Source organism: Musa acuminata, chromosome BXJ2-10 (assembly GCF_036884655.1).
Source record: "Musa acuminata AAA Group cultivar baxijiao chromosome BXJ2-10, Cavendish_Baxijiao_AAA, whole genome shotgun sequence".
In the NCBI taxonomy this organism is placed as follows: Eukaryota; Viridiplantae; Streptophyta; class Magnoliopsida; order Zingiberales; family Musaceae; genus Musa; species Musa acuminata.
This window is the reverse complement of record NC_088347.1, coordinates 19,285,601-19,309,205: the sequence shown is the minus strand read 5'-3', so window position 1 is coordinate 19,309,205 and position 23,605 is coordinate 19,285,601. Positions and strand designations below refer to the sequence as shown.

The 23,605-nt window shown below is 38.0% G+C and overlaps 1 protein-coding gene across 1 annotated transcript; it reads right to left on the bottom strand.

The window, feature by feature from the left end:
• Nucleotides 1–7,353: 7,353 nt before the first annotated feature.
• LOC135625958 (E3 ubiquitin-protein ligase SIRP1-like) lies at nt 7,354–8,290 on the bottom strand. Its single transcript, XM_065131118.1, has one exon. The coding sequence runs from the start codon at nt 8,263–8,265 to the stop codon at nt 7,354–7,356; it is 912 nt and encodes a 303-aa protein (XP_064987190.1). The 5' UTR covers nt 8,266–8,290.
• Nucleotides 8,291–23,605: the final 15,315 nt, after the last annotated feature.

Below are 23,605 nucleotides of genomic sequence, written 5' to 3'. Positions count from 1 at the left end.
TCATTTTGTTGAATTTCGTATTTTGATGATGAAACCAATTGATAAGTGTTTATAATTTGATCTACGTTTTGAGTGACGTAGGATGCTCCGATCAAGGAGAGATATTTAAAGCAGGAAGAATCATATTGGGCCGGAGAAATATGTCAGAAGATTGGACGTCGCGTCGAAGGATCGATCGACGTATCGACAGAAGGCTTCGGGCCATGAGTTCGGGCATCAGGCCAAGAAGAGCGGATGTTGGACTAAGAATATCAGAGTTGCAAAAGTCAATTGGCCGATTGGGTAATATGCCGCAAGAGAGAATGGTGCGTCGAAGAATCGAATGAAGCGTCGATGGACCAATGACATGTCGGATAACATGATTCATGCTTAGTAATAATTATTTAGATCAAAGTATGTTTTAATGCAGAATTAACTACGATAGCAAGGCATAAAGCAAACTGAAGTCCCGGAGTCAAGAATGTGATTTCATTGGGAGTTTGAGAGTTTGTCGGAAATCCGGACGTTCGTTGAAATTTCTACCGGAATTAATCGAGAAGTTCAGGAGCTTACTAAAGAAGCTCGTTGGAACTCACCAAGAAGATCATCGTGAAGTCTAAGAGCTTGCTGAGAGTCTACTGGAATATTACCGAGAGATCGTCGAAAGTTCGCCGGAAGATCGTTGGAAGCTCGTCGAAAGAAACTAGACTTACGGACTTGTTTACCTTAGTAAATGTCTTAGAATTCGTAGTTAGCATATAATTGAGATTGAAATTGGGTTAAACCAATTAAGGGCTAGTTGGGCTTATGTATGAACTGTGTTGGGCCCAATAAAAAGGCCCAAACAATTACCCAAGAGGTTGCACTGTCGTGGCATAGTCTCTGAGACTATGTCAGGCGGTGGTACCGTCGGTCTAGGCGGTAGTACCGCCCAAACACAATCTTCGAGAAGTTACAAGCAATGGTACTACCCAGACTGGGCAATGGTACCGCCCAGACTAGGCAGTGGTACCGCCTAGTAGCAGGGTGTTAGGCGGTGATACCGCCCAGTGTCAGACTGACACTAGCGGTGGTACCACCCAACATAGGTGGTGGTACCGCCCGTACCTAGGAAACCCGGGATGAGATATTTTTAGGCTCCAAGTTTGAATCAACTTGAAGCCTATAAATACCCCTCTCATCCCTGGTTAAAATACATAAGTACAGAGAATTTAAAAAGGGAAAAACGCTATAGTAATCTGTTATGAGAATCCTTCTCTTCTAGTCTAAGTGTTAGAATAGTTTGAGAAAGGAGTGAGTGCTTGTAAAGGTTGCCTCCTAAACATATGAAAATGAGAAGAGGGGTGTAAGAAGGAAGTTGATCTTCGCCTATTAAAGGAAGATCGATAGTGGATGCCAGTGGTCTCGACGAAAGAGGAATCGACGGAGTGGATGCAGGTCACGACGACCGAACCACTAGGTTTGTATTTACTTCTTACAATTTACTTTAAATTGCAAAATGCCTTCTCATTACTTACTACACTCTTCCGTATGCTTTCAATTTTAAGTATTTTTCCGAAATTGGTTTTATCGTATGAAACAAAATTTTTGGAATCGACGTAATTTTTACCACTGCACTAATTCACCCCCCCCCCCCTCTTAGTGCCGCTCTTGATCCTAACAGTTAGTATCAGAGCCATATTATTTCTTGTTTGGTTTAACACCCAAGAGAAATGACTCTTTTCGACTTTCAAGATGGACTTCTCTAATTCGTCCTCCCTTGTTTAATGGGACGGACTATACATATTGGAAAACTCGAATTAGTGTTTTCTTACTTTCTTTGGATTTAAATTTATGGAATATTATTGAAAATAATTTTCGAAGGTATTCTCTTCTAATGAACCATTAGAATGATTTGGAGAATAAGACTTTTTCTTTAAATGCTAGAGCTATGAATGCTCTATTTTGTACCTTAGACAAAAATGAATTCAATCGGGTTTCTACTTACGAAATGACTTTTGACATTTGGTAGACTCTTGAAATTACACATGAAGGCATTAGCAAAGTTAAAGATTCAAAAATCAACTTTTTGATGCATGATTTTGAATTGTTTCACATGAAACCGAAACAATTGGAGACATGTACACCCATTTTACAGATGTCATCAATGGTTTAAAAGCTCTTGGTAAAACTTTTTTGAATTTTAAACTTGTTAGTAAAGTAAATTACGATCACTTTCTAAAAATTAGAATTTAAAAGTAATGACTATTCAAGAATAAAAAAAATTAAATACTTTTTTGATCGAAGAACTTATCGAGTTTTTAATGACCTACAAAATGACTAATGTGGGACAAAATGAACTTGAGAACAACCTTCCAAAGAATATGAAGGATTTCAAACTTGGAACAAAAGAAGACCACTCGAGCATAAGCTTAAATGATGGTGAACTTAAACTCCTCATAAAATTTAAAAAGTTCATGAAACAACAATTAAAGAACAAAAATAAACTTAAAAAGAGTGGAACTACTTGCTATAAATGTAAGAAGAAGTTGCCAAAAGATAAATCAAGCTCATCCGAAGACGAAGAGAAAATCAATAAAGGCGAGGTGACAAACTACGTCTTAACGACTTTCGATGATGAGGCAATCAAAATGCCCTTAGTTTACTTTGATATTATATAATGCTTTTCATGAGTTATTTTAATTTAGTTTAGAATAATTATTTTTCTTAAAAATTATATTTTTAATAAATAAAAATACAAAAAATTAGGAATCATGGTTATCTAGTAATTTTCAAAATAATCATGAAAATTACATGTGTTATGATAAAGGAACAAAATGTTAGACTTAAATCATGCTAGATGTTTTAATTATAATATGTATCTTAATGATTTTTATATTACTTTTGATTTAAAATATTTTATGAAATTATGCTTGATGAAATAATGTAATGATACATAATGATTGTACTTAATGAATTTATCTTTCGAAATTATACATGATGATTTGAAATAATGATGATTTTTGGGTGATTTATGCCTTATTAATCTTTGTCGTAATAAATCTTGCACTTTTGGTTTTAAACATGATACATGTTTTTATTTGGCATAAATGAAATAAATCATGTGAATTGAAACAACTAAAAAGAGTAAAGTTTTCTCCTTAAAATTTTTTTTTCTCTACTTTATCGATTTTAAAAAATGAGAGATTAACAAATCTATCTATATTTTTTATGAATCTCTTGAAAATGATTTTGATGTGACTATTTGAATTTGAATGAGCTTTGTCTTGATTTGTTGAGATTTATAACATGAAATCTTTTATGAATCAAGATCTCTTATTTGATCTCATATGTTTTTCTTTACCATTTTCTAAAGAGAAAAAATAATTCAATTCATGATCTTGATTTCACAATATTTGATACTTGAAATCTTTATATGAATTAAGATCATTTTCTCCTTGTTTCTTTTTGCTATCTTCTATCTAAATGAATCATAATTTTTTGGAATTATAATTTTTATATTCATAATGAATTGAGATATTTTATATGCATGAATTAAGATCTTGTTCTCCTACAAGATTAAATGAATTTTATCTATATTATAATCTCCAAAGAATTCTTTTCGTTAATTATTTAAGAGGAGATTTGTTAAAATGAATCATGGTTTCTCTTGATTTCTCATATTTTAGACTTGATCTTTCATTTTTTATGATTGAAATAATGATTGGAATATTGATGTAATTATGAATGATGATTTGGAATTATGCATGTAATGATGATTTTATATTTTGAAAATATACATGATGATTTGGTATTATGTATGCAATACTTCAACTTAAGATAATGATGCATACAATGATGAAATATTCATGATGAAAAATTATTTTGACATTCATGACTTGATTTTATATCTTTGTTATTTATCCTTGTCATGCTTTGAAAATTATTGTAAAAGAAAAAAAAGATACAAAATTGTATTCATCCCTTCTTTTTGACAATAACAAAGTGAGAGAAATATTGCTAGCTCATCTTGCAAAATTTAGAAACTTGCACTTTGCAAAGGAAGCAAAATTACTAGCTCAAACATTGCAAAGGAAGCAAAAATTTGCTAGCTTGCAAATTGCATGGAGAAAGAAGTGCTATTTTTCCTTTCTCAATAAGCAAAACATGCTAAACTTGCACATCTAGCCAAATTTATAAACTTGCAAAACTCAAAAGTTTTGCTAGCTTCCATGATGATAAAAATATAGATTATGTTTATTATGCAATGATTTAAACTTGTATATCCAAACACTTGAAAGTTACACTTCTTTTTGTTAATGATAAAGGGGGAGAAGTATGATCATGTTATGCATGATGACGTCTTATAAATATTCATGATAAAATTTGCAATGACTTGAATTCAGCTTGAATTCAAGATTCGATCAATATGACATATTGATAGAAGGAATTAAGGTTAACTCCGTTATTAATTATTCATCATCATAAAAAAGAAGAAATTATTGAATCTCGTATTTTGATGATAAAACCAATTAATAAGTGTTTATGATTTGATATGCATTTTAAGTGACGTAGGATGCTTCGAATAGGGAGAGATATTTAAATCAGGAAGAATCATGTTGGGCTGGAGAAACATGTCAGAAGATTAGACGTCACACCAAAGGATCGGTCGACGTATCGATAAAAGGTTTCAGACCATGAGTTCGGGCATCGGGCCAAGAAGAGCGGATATTGTGCCAAGGATATTGGAGTTGTAGAGGTCAACTAGCCGATTAGGCAATAAGCCACAAGAGAGGACGATGCACCGAGGAATCAAACGAAACGTCGATGGACTAATAACATACCGGACAACATGATTCATGCTTAGTAATAATTGTTTAGATTGAAGTATGTTTTACGTGTGCAGGATTAACTACGATAGCAAGGCATAAAGTAAAATAAAGTTCCGGAGTTAAGAACGTGATTTTGTTGGGAGTTCGAGAGTTCATCGGAAGTCCGGACGTTCGTCGAAAGTTCTATTGGAATTAACCGAGAAGTTTAGGAGCTTGCCAAAGAAGCTCGTCGGAACTCGCCAAGAAGATCATAGTGAAGTCTAGGAGCTTGCTAGGAGTACGTTAGAACATTACCGAGAGATCGTCGGAAGTTCATCGGAAGATCGCTGGAAGCTCGTTGGAAGAAACTAGACTTACAGACTTGTTTAGCTTAGTAAATGTCATGGAATTCATAGTTCGCACATAATTGGGATTGGAATTAGGCCAACCCAATTAGGAGCCAATTGGGCCCATGTATGAATTGTTTGGGCCCAATGAAAAAGCCCAAACAATGACTCAAGAGGTGTCATCGTCGTGACACAATATCTGAGACTGTGTCAGGTGGTGGTATCGTCAGTCTGGGCGATGGTACCGCCCAGACATAATCTCTGAGAGGCTACAGACGATGGTACCGCCTAGTAGCAGGGTGCTAGGCGGTGGCATCGCCCTTGTCAGACTGACACTAGCGATGGTACCGCCCGTACCTAGCAAACCCAGGATAAGATATTTTTAGGCTCTAAGTTTGAATCAACTTGAAGCCTATAAATACCCCTCTCATCCCTGGTTAAAATACACAAGCACAGAGAATTTAAAAAGAGAAAAACGCTATAGTAATCTCTTGTGAGAATCCTACTTTTCTAGTCTAAGTGTTAGAATAGTTTGAGAGATGAGTGAGTGGTTGTAAAGGTTGCCTCCTGAACCTGTGAAAAGGAGAAAAAGAGTGTAAGAAGGAGGTTAATCTTCGTCTATTAAAAGAAGATCGATAGTGGATATCGATGGCCTCGACGGAGAAGGAATCGACAGAGTGGATGTAGGTCACGACGACCGAACCACTATAACTCGGTTTGCATTTACTTCTTACAATTTATTTTAAACTGTAAACTACCTTCTCATTACTTACTAATTTTTTACCACTATACTAATTCACACAACCCCCCCCCCCCCCTTCTAGCGCGCCGATCTTGATCCTAAATATAACTTTTTCTCAGCTTCTTAAACTAATTTAAGCTAGCTTAGGACTCCATTTGCAAATGACTGTAATTCTTACAGACAACTTACATCTTATGAGTCCACATCTTATGAGTCCGAAATCCCAGCAAACTTAGAAACACTAGAAAGTTGTTTAGACCTTGTTAAAGGTGGTAGAGTTTCAACTCCTTAATATTATATTGATTATATCTGATGGATATTTACCTATGTTATAAAAAAAATTAGCATGATTTCATTTTATTGGAGAAAGAAGACATGAATAAATTTAAAAAATATATTAGAGAGAAATCCTAATTTAAACATAAATCCTCTTATATACCTTCTCATATAATTCATGAAAAAATTTATTAATCTTTTCTCTCATCCTCTTTAGATCCACGGTAAAGAAATCATGAAAATTAAATTATTTTCTCAAATCTTACTCCTCCCCTAAGAGCTAAAAATACATAATATACTTATAAGAATAACTAAATCCTTATTTCCAGTGGCTCTTTCCTAGTTCTTTTCATACTATGATTTCCTGTCCTCAAAGAATACTAGTTTTATAAATCCAAAAATACTTATCAATAGCTCATTTGATGAGTATTTTTTTTTTCACTCTATGTCTCACATATAGAGAATATACTTTATTGCAATCTTTGTCACTTATCTTTGTTAAATATTTGATCACTAGATCTTTTGAGTTTTGATACCACTTTGTTAGAAGGAAAGAAGATTTATAAACAAAAACAGAAATCTCAAATATTAACAAACAAAGAACATATTGAAAAGACGATGTGAGATTTATGTGGTTCAACACTCATAGAAAATAAATAAATTATTCATCATTTAAGATTAATTGCATTGTTGAGTTAACCTCAACTAAAGTATAAATCCATTTGTATATCTTCTCATGCAATTCTAAAGAATTTCTTAGAAGCACTTGAAATATTTTCTCACATCTTGCTTTCTATCAAAACTCAAAGATACATAGGATATTTATAAAATAATCAAATCATAATCTTCATAAGGAGTCATCTTTGTACTAAGATTCCTCATCGATACTAAATCTAAAAATCTAAAAATACTTACAAACCTCAACATATTTAATATTTTGTAATAAAAATGCTTCATTGCCTTGTATGGTTTTATCAGAGTTAAAAGCATTTGGGTGAAACAGTTCAACTCAAGCAGTGGGCATGAGATTGAAGGTAAATATATATCATAAATTTCCAATAAAATATGAGATCTAAAGGTTGACATGTTTCAGTGGTTGAACATAATATTGTGCAGTTATATGTTCTTTACAATGAGCAAAGACTTGATAATTTACAGCACTTGCATATACTTTTTCAGTAGGAAAGTACTAAATCAAACACTTGCAGTTTGCATGGCGCTAAGAGTTACTTCCGGTGGAGGAGGATGATGGCTGTGACGAAGGAGAGTCTCCACTGCGGTGAGACCGCAGTAGAGACAACAATCCACTGAAAGGCCCAGTGGCAGGTAACCGGGATCCTCTCTCGTCACCTCCACCACTGTCATTGCCACTCCCATCATGAACCCCCACCCCGTCGCCATTGCCGCCTGCACTCGAGCTCGTTGATTCCTCTGTAGGCATCTGAAACCTGCAGATCGGGCACGAACTATGGAGCTTGAGCCATGGGAGTATGCACCCGGCGTGGAATTTATGCTTGCAGGGCATCTCCCGGGCCTCTGCTCTGATCTCCAAGTCTTCCAGGCAGACCAAACAACTCAAACTCTCCTCGATCTTCACCGTGGGCATCGCCTCCACTGCTGCTTTCTGTGCTGGCGGAGTTCCATGACGATTTGGATCGGTCTCTTCCGGACGCTGCAACGCAAGATCCAGGGCAAGTCCTAGAAAGTCCCGCAAGGGAACGCCGGTCCCGCCATCAACTGAGCTTTGTCCTTGTGACTGGTTAGTATCCGGAGATCCCAGAACAAGTATGGCATTGTCGATGAAAATGATGGGCTCCCGCTCGTTCTCAGCATCATCTAGGACGTCCTCGAGCAACCTACTGATGGCTGACATCCTCCGCCGCCTCCCGAGCATGACGCCTTCTTCTTCTTCTTCGTCATCGTCGCTGTCGAGCATTTCAGTAAAAAATGAAGCCCAAAGAGAGAGGTACATATTGGATTCTGGGTCTGTGGCTGTGTCTACTCCTTCCCCACTCATCTCTTCCACAAACCCACCATCACAGATTGCGCATTTGATTTCCTCTTCCATGATCGGATTCACCGTTCTCGAGCACATGTGGCACCAATATCTAGCAACCCGAGGTTCGACCATCACTCACTACTGCCTTGCTGTACCTGAGTCTGAACGATCACAAGAAAGACATGCAGTAGTAGTAGGCATTAGAATAAAGAGGAAGAACCAAGTCATGTAACTATTATTTTGGGATCATCTCAATTCAGAAGGAATTCAATGGACAAATTAAGCTATATTTCTTGTACAATACCCACGAAGAACGGTGACATCTCTGGTCCAAGAGGAATACATGTGTCATAGATTTCTGGGACAAAGGACAAAACCTAATAAGAGTGCCTCACAACCCGAAACCAAGTGAGAACATATCCATCAATACCCCATGCGGTACTCTCTATCTCGCACATTCCTCCCGAAAGAGGTTACAGGAAACAAAATCCTCGTGAGTCAATCTTATTCATCACATGTGCAAGTCGATTGAGACAGGTCACATTATTATATTGAGTCTAAGGTTAGAATTGAATTCTTGGGACATCGAAGCGATAATCTAAGATCCGACGTTTATTACTACTCGGTCTGGGCGGAAGCACTGATCAAGCTAGGTCAGACTAGGTCTAGCCAGTGACCTAACTTAAGTTAGACACCAATTCGATCAATTCACATTGATTCAATTTTAATCATTTTTCTTAGCATAATTTAATAAATAATCTAATTTAATATAACATGAAACTATGATGGAGTCAACAACAATAAGTAAATAAATTTAATGAACATATAATATTCTTTAATCAACATCAAAATATCAAATATTTAGTATTCAAGATGCTACAAAATTATTAAATCAACTTAAAGATAGCTTGATTAAAATTATTGCATGAGCATTGTCGAAGCATTCAATTGATTAGTGCATTATCTTGCAAGTGAATTGAATAGGTCTTATGTTCCAGTCCATGTATGTCATTTAATGTAATATTTTTTAAAAAAGACGAAATTACAAGGTGATGGACTTTATTACTTATAATAATAATCAACATGCCAAATTAATTAAATCAATTTAAATAAACATGGATAACAAAATTTTATAAATATTGATTATTTATTAATCATGGTTCAATACTTAAACAAACAAAGAAGATAATAAAATTCATGCATCTAAATTAAAAAAAATAAAAAAATTCAAATGAAGGAAAGCCAGAAGACGTACCTCTCCTCAATGAGACGATCCTTTCTTCGTTCCCTTCCACTACCACACAATCGATGAGGAACATAAGAGAGTTGGTGTCTTTAAATAGGAGAGGGAAGGCTCTCTCTCTAAAGATAATAAATAAAAAAATATTTTTATATTATTTAATAAGTAATTTAAAATCTTTCTTAAACCATTCATCCCGAAAATGGAAGTAGAGTCATAGAATCAACCATTTCCTTAATTTAAATCACAAAAATAAGAAATGAATTAGATTAAATAAAGTAAAATTTTGATTTAAAATAATTTTAAATTTTGGAAAGGAGGTGAATTTTTATGTGAAGGGGATTGATTACCTTGGGAAGTTGCATGGTATTGTTTAGAGGAAGAACGGTGAGAGAAAAGAAAGGGAAGCTACGGAAGCGACAAATTTGATGGTTATTGTGCTTCTTCTTTTTCTATTTAAGATAAAAGTCTCTTCTCTGCAAAGTTATCTATTTAAGATAAAAGTCTCTTCTTTTCTGGATTTGTGCGTCCGTTAAATTTAAATTATACGAATGTTATCCTTTCCAATTTTGCAATCTTTATTTTAATTTTCTAAGCAGTAGTAGGTTTTTTTTTTTTCTTTCAGGACACCCAACATCTCTCTCTCTCTCTCTCAGGAATGCATATTATTTATAGTCAATTTTATGCAAAAAGATTTCAATTCTCTAGTCAAAACTATTGGAACTAAAGGGCTGATTATTTTCTAATGACACTGACATCAAAACTATATTATTCTCTACATATATCCCAAACCTTCTCATTATCAAGGATAAAATCATCCTTTTATAATTGATTATGTCGATAGTAATATTATAGATCATCCTTTTACGATTGACACGTGGACTCCTATGTGACAAAAAATAACAAAATTTGTTACTTCAAATCTGTCATGTCAGCATCCATCTAAATAAAAAAATATTTCATGAATTATCTTTGATTCAAACAATATTTCTGTAACTACAAGAAGCATTAGCTATAAATAGTATATTTTTCTCTTTCCTATTTTTTCTAGACTCTTTGGTCACTTCAACTTAAAACTCTAACATTGACCAAGTCAAAAAATCTGACATCAATTTACTATTATACACACCTAGGGACCTCGAGAAACTTGATAGATCGAGAGTGTCACTTTAACACCTCAATAACCCCCTCCATAATTTAGCTCCAACTTGACATCTTGGCACATCAAATTTGGTTGACCTACTACCACTTCAAGCTCGAACTAGTATGATTCATTTTTATCATTATTCTTTTATTATAGGCACCTAGGGAGCTCGAGAAACTCGATAGATTAAGAGTATCACCTTAACACCTCAATAACCCCCTCGATAATTTGGCTCCAACTTGACATCTTGGCACATCAAATTTGATTGGCCTACTTCCACTTCAAGCTCGAACTAGTACGAGTCATCTTTATCATCATTCTTCTATTATAGGCACCTAGGGAGCTCGAGAAACTTGATAGATCGAGAGTGTCACCTTAACACCTGAATAACCCTCTCGATAATTTGGCTCTAACTTAACATCTTGACACATCAAATTTGGTTGACCTATTTCCACTTCAAGCTCGAACTAGTATCGGTCATCTTTATCTCACTAAACAACTACTTTATAAATAATATTTAATCACTAAAAGAGGTTTTGTCTAGTTATGAGGCAAATATCTTCTCACATCAATAATTAATGAATGAATTGAACCCTATTTTGTGCCTCCAACCCTAAGAGATGGATTAGTAACTAGAGGGCATATTTTGGAAATCTTAGCTCAGTAACAAGGGTGATGGAATCAACTCACATGACCAATCCCTTTTCATCTAAAAAATCCAAAAAGAGTTAAACCCAAGAGTTCCACCTAGTGAACCTAGAGACATTCATGACAACACCAATTCTATAAAGCATGTGGCATTGTTTGACACAATGAGCCTCTATGCCATGCTCTCATTTTCCAATTGAGATTGCACAAATGGATCGAGGAATATCATATGTCTCCAAATAATATGAAAAACTACTTGTTTGACCCACCATCACTCACCTCTCCTAATCTATCAAATAAAATTTTTCTTTATTTGGATGCAACCTTGTCTATGATTGGTTAGTCAGTCTTAATTTGAGAAGTAGAATATATTCAAAAGTTAATCTATTACATCAGCTATAGACTAAGTGAGGTCAAGCTATGGTATCCTAACATTAAGAAGTTGGCATATGCACTAATATTAGTAGCTCAAAAACTTCGATGTGCACATGGTACGTATGATGTGTTAGAATCAAGAGCGACACTAAGGGGGGGTGGGGTGAATATTCATTTTGATTCCGAAAAATATACATTTTGATTCAATCCGTTTCGAAAAGAAATTGAACTTGAAAGCTTTCGCAAGAGTACAAAGAGAAGGTTAAGGAAGTTTACAATAATGTAAGTTGCACAAATAGAAAAGCAAATCAGAATTTAGAGTGGTTCGGTCATTGTGACCTATATCCACTTCTGATTCCTCCTCCGTCGAGATCACTAGCGTCCACTAATGGTCTTCCTTCAATAGATGAAGACCAACCACCTCTTTACATCGCTTTATCCTTTTCACGGGTTTAGGAGATAACCCTTACAAGTTTCACACTTCTCTTGAATGATCTCAACACTTAGAAAGAGAGGAGGAGGACTCTAGCACTTTTATAACACTTTAACACTTCAAAGATTCAAGATTATGCCTACACTTTCGTTCCCTTTCATGCAGAAAATGATTGGGTATTTATAGGCCCGAATGACTTCAAAATTAGAGTAAAAAAATGTCACATCCTCGGATTTCGGGGTACTGGGGATACCACCGCTATTACTGGGTAGTACTATCATCTACAGTCTGACACTAGGCGGTACCATCGCCTGACAGAGCTCGGAGATTGAGCTCTGGTAGTACCATTACCTGATAGGGATGGTACCACTACTTGACAACATTAACTGTCAGTAGTACCATCGCCCAGACCACTTGGAAGTATGGGTCACCGAGCGATGCCACTGTCGGCTGTGATTTCAGGTGTTGAATGGGTTATTCAATCCGGCTCAATTCAACCCTATTAAGGGCCCAATTGGCCCCTAACTGAGTTAGTGGAATCAGCTCCCAATCCCAACTCAACTTAAGGTCTAACTACAATAATTAAGAAATTTAACAAAGTATTCTTGTTCCAGTACGTCAATTGTTCTTCTGGCAATCTTTCGACGAACTTCCGACGATCTCTCGGTAATGTTCCGACGGACTTCCAACAAGCTCCTAGACTTCATGATGATCTTCTTGGCGATTTCCAACGAGCTTCTTTGGCAAGCTCCTGGACTTCTCGGTTAATCCCGGCAGAACTTCTGGCGAATGTCCAGACTTTTGACGAACTCTCAAACTCCCAATAAAGTCTCGATCTTCATGCTCAACACTAAGAGGGGGGGGTTAAATATATTGAGGGAGACAGAGAGCACCATCAAAAAAGAGAAGTCATTTCTTTATACTAGTGAGACTAGAAAGAAAAGAAAGGTAGAAAATTCCCTTAAGAAGGGCAAGGGCAAGGGTAGATCCTATAAAATAAAGGTTGCTAAGAAAGACACAGCAAAGAATAAAGACCAATGCTTCCACTATGGCAAAGATGAGTAGTGGAAGAGGAATTATAAAAAGTACCTTGTAGAGAGTGTGAAATAGAAGCTTTGAGAAGCTTCAAGTACATTGATGATCAGTCTCCATTTGTCATAATCTTAAGATAACATATGGGTATTGGGTACTAGTAGTGCTTATCACACATATGCAATTTGTTGCAGGTTATGGCAGGACCTAGGAGATTGGCAAGAGGCAAGATGGACCTCAAGATGGGCAATGGAGCAAGAATTACTGCTATTGCTGTCAGCAAGGTCACTTTACATATGCCTGATAGAGCTATTATTACATTCGACGAATGCTATTTTGTTCCTTCTATCAAAAATATTATTTTCATTTCATATTTGATAGTTAATGATTATAAATTAGGTTTTGAGAACAATGATTGTTCAATATTATTAGATGATAAAATCATCACTATAGGGACATTGCATAATATTTTTTTATGCTAGATACTACTCAACATATCATGAATGTAAGTGAATATAACAGAAAACTGTTAGGACCATTTTTCTGAGCTTTTGAATAATGTTTATTGAGTCTGTTTAGTCCAGTTATTTATTGAGTCGGTTTGGTTCAGTTAGAGTCAAGTAGAGGTTTATTTAATATTTATTTATTATTAGAGTTCAAGTCCTGATGAACTTTGGGTGGAGCTCTATAAATAGGGATGTAACTGCTTCTTTTCAGTAATCTATGAAAAATACTATTCTGTCTTTGGACAAACCCTAGGAGGTCGATCCCTGGTATCAGCGCCTACTTGGCGCAGCCCGCGGCAGCCTTGCTTCCCTTCTTCCCCACCACCACTACAAGGCAACTTTTTCTTCACCGTTGTTGCTGTTTCCCCAACCAGCGACCTTCGACCACCGCTCGACCTCCTCGCTGCCTTATCTCGTTTCAAAAAAAAAAAAAAAAAAAAAAAAAAAAAAAAAAAAGAGGCCGCAGCCACCCCTGCGTCCCCTGCTTCCGGCCAGCCCACCCCCCGCTGCTGCTCTCCGGCCAGCGCCCACCATCGCCCCGCTTCCCGGCCGGCGACCACCACCGCCGCTGTTTCCCGGCCAGGAGACGACGCTGCCAGCGTCCAACCCAGCCCTACTGCCGCCGCCCGCCTCCCCTTCCGTAGCAGCGCAGCCGCTCGACTCTTCTCCTCGGCGATCCTTGGTGACGCTGCTCCCAGCCGCGCCACCACCACTGCCTCTCTACCGGACCCTAGCCGTGCCCCCCCCTTGGGTCGCAGCCGCAGCCGCCTGTTGCCGCAGCCCCTTGTTGCAACGGTTGCAGAAACAGAGTTCCTCTGTTGCCGCAGCCCCTCGTCGATCGCAGCCACGCCGCCTCCAGAACTCCTCTTCCCCTCCAGCGCCGTCGCCGACCAGCCGACCCATCACCGCTGCGGGCCACCGTGCGACGACCGCCGCACGCCTCCCAGCAGCCGATCCTCCTTGCTCTGCATCCGTAGTGCCAGAAACAGGGCAACTCACCGGTTGCCCTTGTTCCCAACCGTGACACCGCCGACTCCTCCTTCTCCACCGCTGCCGCTGCTTCTCGGCCGCACGATCACCGCCGCGCCGCCGTTGCCAGCATCGCCAGCGGCTCCGGCTGTGGTGCGATAGAAACAGAACACCCTGTTTCCCATCTCCAGCATCGCAACTTCCCGGCCAGCGACGACGCTCGCTGCCTTTTTCTCCACCGCCAACGCTGCGCTCCGGCCAGTGACCACCGGTGCTGCCAGCCACCGCAGCCTTCTCCTCAACCGCTCTGATCCTTCCGGCCAACTCCTTCGGTGGTGCGACAAAAACAAAACCACCACGCAGCAACAAAAACAGTGGCACCCTCTACTGCCGTAGCCGTCGATTGTAACCACCGTTCCCGGCTAACGACCAACCCCTCGTTCTGCAGTAGTCGCCCTCCAACAGCGAACGCAGCAACAGCAGCAGCAAGTACACTGCCTTGCCTCAACCCCAGCAGCGCACGCAACATCGATTCCTCTTCTCAACCTCGGTCGCATCAACGCTGCCTCCCCCTTGCTTAGCATATTCTGCCACAACCACAGGTTGCCATCACCGCAGCCTCAACCCCGTTGCTCGGCGATCGCCCCTTGGGTCGCAGCAGCTACAGCCAAATCAACGCAATTGCCTTTCAACCCCGGCGCTCTCACCTCACGCAGCGATAGAAACAAGGCAGCTACTCTTCCTCCAACGTAGCGACCGCAGCACTATCCTAGGGGTCCACATCCTCGGTAACTTCGCATCGATAGTGTTGATGCCCTTGACCCGACACCAAAAATAGGAGTTGAGATTACAGATTTGCAGTCTTACGCAATGGCCATTGATAATTCGGTGAAAGCACAAATGGAAGCATTGGAAATCAGAATTGAGAATCGACTGCAAGCAACACTTAATGATTTCAAAAAGAGCCTAATGGAGAGCCTCAACAAATTTCAACAAAATTGGGGCTCAAGTTCTACGTTGCATAGATATGAAAATACAGGAAAAAGGTCTCAACATTGTGACACAAATTACTCATACATGAAGATGAAATTTCCAAGATGGAAAGATGGAGATTCGACCAATTGGATCTCTAAGGCAGAAATTTTTTTTCGTTTTTACAGAACCCCAGAAGAATCCAATGTAGAAGTGGCCTCAATCCAGCTCAAGGGAGATGCACTCCAGTGGTACGATTGGTATGAAACTTTCCACGGAGTTCCTTCGTGGGAGCAATTCAAAAGAGGACTTCTTGTTCGCTTTGGCCCATCCGAATATGAGAATATTGATTGCCAGCTTGCCAAAATTCGTCAGACTTATACAGTGTTAGAATATCAGAGTAGGTTTGAAAAATTATCAAATCAAGCTAGAGATTGGTCAGACCAACAACTTCTGGATACATTTATTGAAGGGCTTATTCCAGAGATCCGGTGTGAAGTTAAGGCTTGTCAACCTCGCACTATGATAGCTGCAATCTCATTTGCAAATCTATATGAGAAAAAAATTAGCAAGGAAAGATCAGCAAGGGATTTGTACTATGATGAAAATTGGAATATGGAGCACCGATGTAAACAAGAGCAACTTCTGATGATTGAGCCAATTAGAGAGGAACCGGAAGTAAAAGAGTTGGACTCCGATCATAAAGGTATAAAAACCGATGAAGATATTAAAGCCATCACAGATACAGTGCATGCATTGGTTGGCTACACTAACCCACAAACTATGAAAATCGGAGGAACTTTGAAGCAACAACCTGTCACTATTTTGATTGATACAGATAACACTAATAATTTTATGGACAGGAAAGTTACAGCCCAATTAGCCCATCACATTGAAGGCTGTGATATATTCAAAGCTGATGGATGGATTTTAACTTATGATAGCAAAGGCCAGGAATTTCTTGCAACAATTACTACACTGAAAGATCGACCTATTGCTTACACTGTCAAAAAGTGGAGACCATACTTACTTGATCAACGGGTTGTGATGCGTTGCAGATAGTCTATGGCTAAAGTGCTGAAAGAGAACCTTCTCGAGATTGATGCTGCTCAGCCTTGAGGACAAGGCTGATTTGAAGAGAGAGGAACTGTTAGAACCCTTTTTCTGAGCTTTTGAATAATGTTTATTGAGTCTGTTTAGTCTAGTTGTTTATTGAGTCGGTTTGGTTCAGTTAGAGTCAAGTAGAGGTTTATTTAATATTTATTTATTATTAGAGTTCAAGTCCTGATGGACTTTGGGTAGAGCTCTATAAATAGGGATGTAACTGCTTCTTTTCAGTAATCTATGAAAAATACTATTCTGTCTTTGGACAAAACCTAGGAGGCCGATTCCCTCGAAGAGATCAAGGAGGGCCGATCCCCTCGAAGAGATCAAGGAGGGCCGATCCCCTCGAAGCGATCAAGGAGGCCAATCCCCTCGAAGCGATCATTATCATCCCCATTTCTCCCCTATCTTCCATGATAAGACTTTAGGGTCTTATCAGAAACAAGATGAGGTGAATAATGCATACTTTTAACATTATAGGCTAAGTCATATCCATGAGAGAATGATTCAAAAGTTGTTATAGGATGGATACCTAGATTCATTCTATTAGGAACAAGTGGGGGGGGGGGGGGGGTGGGGTGTGAATTAGTGCAGCGAAAAAATTACGTCGGTTTGAAAATTTCTTCATATAACTAAAACCAATTTTGACGGAAGCCATTTCAGAGAGTTGTTAATTTTGAAATCGTTTTCGTAAGTGTGGTGGAAGTAAAGCAATTAAAACAGTTTGTAGTAAGAAAAAATAGCAAGAACAGAAATGCAAACCATTTTATAGTGATTCGGTCGTCGTGATTTACATCCACTTCGTTGATTCCCCTTCCGTCGAGGCCACCGGTATCCACTAATGATCTTTTTTTAATGGGCAAAGATCAACTGCCTTTTTACAACCCTCTTATATTTTTCACAGATTTAGTAGTTAACCTTTTACAAGCACTCACTCTTCCTAAACAAAATTCTAAACTTAGACTAGAGGAGGGGATCTCTCAAGTGATTGCAACAGCGTTTTCCTACTTTTAAGCTCTCTGTGCTTGTGTATGTTAACTAGGGATGAGAAGGGTATTTATAGGCCTCAAGTGGATTTAAACTTAGAGCCTAAAATGTCTCAACCCGAGTTTCCCGTGTCCTGGCGGTACCACCGCTTGCAGCACTGACACTAGGTGGTACTATCGCCCAATCTAGCAGTACCATCACCTACGAGACTATGTCAAGGTGGTACCATCGCTTGACACTGACACTGGGTGGTACCACCACCCAGACTAGCGGTACCACTACCTAACACAGTCTCAGAGACTATGCCACGATAGTGCCACCTATTGGGTCATTGTTTGGGCCTTTTATTGGGCCCAACATAGTCCATACATGGGCCCAACCAGCCCTTAATTGGGTTGGCCCAATTACAATCCTAGTTATATGCTAACTATGAAATTTAAGGCATACACTAAGCTAAATAAGTCCAGTAAGTCCAGGTTTCTTCCGACGAGCTTCCGACGATCTCTCGACAATGTTCCAGTGGACTCCTGGTAAGCTCCTGGACTTCACAATGATCTTCTTGGTGAGTTCCGATGAGATTCTTTAGCAAGTTCCTGGACTTCTCGGTCAATTCCGGTAGAACTTCCGACGAACGTCCGGACTTTCGACGAACTCTCGAACTCCTAACAAAATCACGTTCTTGACTCCAGGACTTCATTTTGCTTTATGTCTTGCTATCATAGTTAATCTTGTATAGTTAAAACCCACTTCGATCTAGACAATTGTTACTAAGCTAATTAAATGTTGTTTGGCATGTCATTGGTTCATCGACGCTTCGTCCGATTCTTCGGTGCATCGTCATCTCTTACAGCCTATTGCCCAATCGACCAGTTAACCTATGTAACTCCAATTTCCTTGGCATAATATTCATTCTTCTTGGCCCGATGCCCGAACTGATGGCCCGAAGCCTTCTATCGATATGTCGACTGATCCTTGGGCTTGATGTCCAATCTTCTAATATGTTTTTCTCCGACCCAATATGATTCTTCCTACTTTAATTATCTCTCCCTGATCTAAGCATTCTACATCACTCAAAATATAGATCAAATTATAAATACTATCAATTGGTTTCATCATCAAAATCCGAGATTCAACAATCTCCCCCTTTTTGATGATGACAACCAATTGATGACGGAGTTAACCTTAACTCCCCCTATCAATATGTTATATTGATAGAACTCTTGGTTTCAAAAATCCAAGCAACATATTATCATAAACCTATGCATATCATCATACTCCCCCTTTGTTATTAACAGAAATGAGAAGTTCAACTATTAAGTGTTTAGACATACAAGTTCAAATCATTGCATAATCTCCAGTTTTATCATCATGCAAGTTTTATAACATATACTAGCAAATTTGTTCATCACCTTACAACATGCATAATCACCGTATCATCATTAATTTTAAAGATGTGCAAGATTATAAATTTTGCAAGTTTGCATTTTTACTTCTTAAGATAGGCAAGCTAGCAATCTTCGGTGATGTTCAAGATAGCATTTTCTTCTCTTTTGAGAAGTATGATTTTTTGTTTCCTTTGCAAAACACAAGCTAACAAAATTTTACATCATTTTACAATATAGAAGCTAGCAATTTGACAAGTGTTACTTCTCTTTGAAGTATGAAGGTTAACAAGGTTTAGAAAAGAATGCAAGATAGCAAGCTAGCAAGATAGCAATGCATCATTTTAGAATATGCAAGCTAGCAAATTTTAAGTTTTGTAAGTTTGTAAATTTTGCTAGATGTGCAAGTTAGTATATTTGCTTTTCTTTACGATGTTCAAACTAGTAAGTTTTCCACACATGAAAGTTGGAAAAAATTTTGCATGAGTTAGCAATTTTTCTCCCTCTTTGTTATTATCAAAAAGAGGAGAATAACAATACAATAATGTAATTCATTTCCCTTTACTATAATCTTTAAATCATGACAAAGATAAATAACAAAGATAAAAAATCAAGTCATGAATGTTAAAACAATTTTTCATCTTGAATACTTCATCATTGCATGCATCATTATCTTAAGTTGAAGTATTGCTTACATAATACCAAATCATCATTCATAATTACATCAATATTCTAATCATTATTTCAATCATAAAAAATGAAAGATCAAGTCTAGAATTCAAGAAATCAAGATCATGATCCATCTAGAAAATTCTCCTCTTTAGTAAATGACAAGAAACAAGGAGAAAAATATCTCAATTCATAGAAAGATCTCAAGTTATAAATCTAAAAAAAATCAAGATAAAGCTCATTTAAATTCAAATCGTCAAAATGAAGATCATTTTCAAGAGATTACATAAGACATATTCATCACTAAGAATCACTTGTTGAAAAATCGAAAAGCTTTAGAAGTATTTTCAAGAAAAATATACATTCACCCTTTTTATTTTAATCTAAGTGATTTGATTTCATACAAGCATGTCTTTATCATTTTATGCCAAACAAAAATATGCATCATCGTTTAAAATGAAAAAGAACTTTCATTATGAAAAAAATCGATAATTCATGAATCACAAGAATCATCCTGCATAATTTTGAAAGACAAACTCATTAAGCAGGATCTCAAATCATCATTGCATTATTTTATAAAAATATCAAGCATGGTTTCATTGAACATAAGGCATCTTCAATCAAAATCGAAAAGCAATACAGAAATCAACATGATTACATATTATTGCTTCTTAAAAACATACGTATGATTATTCTTATTAGGTGTACAAGCATTAGATTTATATCTAACATTTTGTTATATTTTCATAAAACATTCAATTATCATTAACATTTTCAAAATTACTAGCATGATCCTAATTTTTTAACATTTTCATTACATCATTCAACATGCAATTTTCAAGAAAAAATTATATATAATTTTTTTTAGATTAGATTAGAAATAATTTATGAAAAGCATCATGTAATTTTGAAATAAATTAAGAGGATTTTGGTTACCTCATCGTCAAAAACCATTAAGGCGAAGTTCGTCGTTTTATCTTTATTGGTTTACTCCTTGTCATCGGATGAGCTCGATTCATCCCAAAGTGCTTCCCTTTTCTTGCATTCATAACAAGTAGTTGCGTTCTTTTTAAGTTTATTTTTTTCTTTAATTATTGTTTCATGAACTTTTTAAATTTCATAGTGAGGAGTTCAAGTTCACTATCACTTGAGCCATCACTCAAGTGGTATTCTATTGTTCAAAGTGTCAAATCCTTCCTATTCTTTGGAAGGTTATTCTCAAGCTCTTCTTGGGCATTGCAAGTCATTTCATATGTCAATAACGAACCGATAAGTTCTTCGAGAGAAAAATTGTTTAAATCCTTGGCCTCTTGAATGATCATTACTTTAGAATCCCAATTTTTAGAAAGAGATCGTAAAATTTTGTTCACAAGTTCAAGGTTCAAAAATCTTTTACCAAGAGCTTTTAGACTATTGACGACATCCGTAAAATTGGTGTACATGTCACCAATAGTCTCTCTTAGTTCCATTCGAAATAACTCAAAAATATGCATCAAAATATTAATCTTAGAGTCTTCTAACCCTACTAGTACTTTAGTGTGTAATTTCAAGAGTGTGTCAAATCTCAAAAGTCATTTCATAAGTCGAAATATGATTAAACTCGTTTTTATCCAAAGCACAAAATAAAACATTCATAGCTTTTGCATTTAAAGAGAAAGTCTTCTTCTCCAAATCATTCTAATCTTTCATCGGAAGAGAAGACTTTTGAAATCTATTTTCGATAATATTCCATAAATTGAGATTTAACAAAAGCAAGAAAACTCTCATTCGAGTTTTCCAATAAGTATAGTCCGTCCTATTGAACATGAGAGGACGAACGATATAAAAGCCCTCTTGAAAGCCGAAAAGAGTCATTTCTCTTGGGTGTTAAACCAAATGAGAAATAACGAGGCTCAGATACCAACTATTAGGAATGAGTCAACATTAAGAGGGGGGGGGGGGTGGGGATGAATTAGTGCAGCGGAAAAATTATGTCAATTTGAAAATTTCTTCGCACAACTAAAATTGATTTCGACGAAAGCCATTTCAGAGAGATGTTAACTTTGAAATCATATTCGTAAGTATAGTGAAAGTAAAGCAATTAAAATAGTTTGCAATAAGGGAAAATAGCAAGAACAGAAATGCAAACCATTTTATAGTGGTTCGGTCATCGTGACCTACATCCACTCCGTCGATTCCCCTTCCGTCGAGGCCATCGACATCCACTAATGATCTTCTTTTAACGGACAAAGATCAACTGCCCTTTTACACCCCTCTTCTTCTTTTCACATGTTTAGGAGTCAACTTTTTACAAGCACTCACTCTTCCTAAATAGAATTCTAAACTTAGACTAGAGGATGTGATCTCTCAAGTGATTGCAATAGAGTTTTCCCACTTTTAAGCTCTCTGTGCTTATGTATGTTAACTAGGGATGAGAGGGGTATTTATAGGCCTCAAGTGGATTCAAAAATTGAGCCTAAAAATGTCTCATTCCGGGTTTCCCGTGTCCTGGCGGTACCACCAGTTGTGTTGGGTGGTACCACAGCTTGCAGCACTAACACTAGGTGGTACCACCGCCCAGTCTGACGGTACCACTTCCCAGATTGGTGGTACCACCGCCTGACATAGTCTCGGAGATGTTGGGAAATCATAGGGGGGGCGACATCATATGCGCAGCGGAAGAACAAGAAAACAAAAATCCCCGATTCCCAAAAAGATGTTCATCGTCGTGCGAAGATTGGTGCGCAAAATCCGCAAAAACACAAAACTGCGTATAGAGATTGTGTTACCTAGGGAGATCGTATATCCCTGTTTCCTTGCAGATCCTTAGGAGAGGGTGAAGGAGGTCAAGCGTCCTCCTCTCTAGCGGTGATCCACACAGCAGGGTTGCGACGACGCTCCTCAAAACTCCAGGCCTACTCTGAGGTGGAGAGGGAGAGGAGAATAGGAAGGGCAAGCAAAGACTCTAGCCTATGAGGCTGTGAATCCCTCCTATTTATAGAGATCCCGTGTCAAAACCCTAATGGGTCCTTCCCTAGTGGGTATTGGATCTGCATCCAATAAGACAAGGACTCCGTCGGATATCTCATATCCGAACCTCTACTCATCGCAATGCCTACCATATGTGTGTGACCCTCTAGGCCCAATATCGAGCTGGCCGTGAGTCATACCTGTCAGAACTCCTTCTAACTCAGTGAATTATTATCTCTGTAATAATTCACTCGACTCATCGACTACGGAAGTACTAGGCCACTACGCCGTAGTCCCCAGACGATACAGGGGAATCCAATCCATTGGACCTGTCTGTCCTCAGTTACCATGTACCTATAGTCCCTCATCCATCTAATATCCCAGAGACCGTATATCGAGCATGGTGCTGTCAGACCCATACGGTTTCTACTTGAGTCTCGCTCTAATCGGATTCTCCCGGAGAACTCTTTCTCTCTCAACCCGAATGACCCTGGCCAGGGATTTGTCTAAGCAAGAACACATGGGATATTCCTCTCATGATGCCGAGAGTGGATGATCCTCTGTCGACACTCAATAGTCCTCGTAAGGTCGACTACCACTCCCAATGACCAGCTGTACTAGATCTGGGAACAGCCAAACCTATAAGTCTGGTATCAAAGAGTGGAGCACTCATACAGGACATCCTTGGTGTCTCAAGTCTAAGAACCAGATACACCACTAGGACTACGGAATCGTTGTCTGACAATAAGGCATCATCAACCATCCAGCATTCCGTAAGCGGATCAATCAGTGAACTCATTCTCCAATGAGCACTTGTACTGTATCCCTAGTGTCCCTACACGAGCAGCTATGAGATCAGCTGTATCCATCATATGAACGGGTATACAGCACACCAGTCTATCCGGTTATCACGATGTCCCTCTCGAGTAACCTATGACCGGGATTATTTAGGATATGTGTTTAAAGGTGAATCGATCTCATTATCGTGATCTCATCACGATCCGATTCCCATTGCACAAATCCAAGGACATCACAATATATGTATGCATTTATGCAATAGTT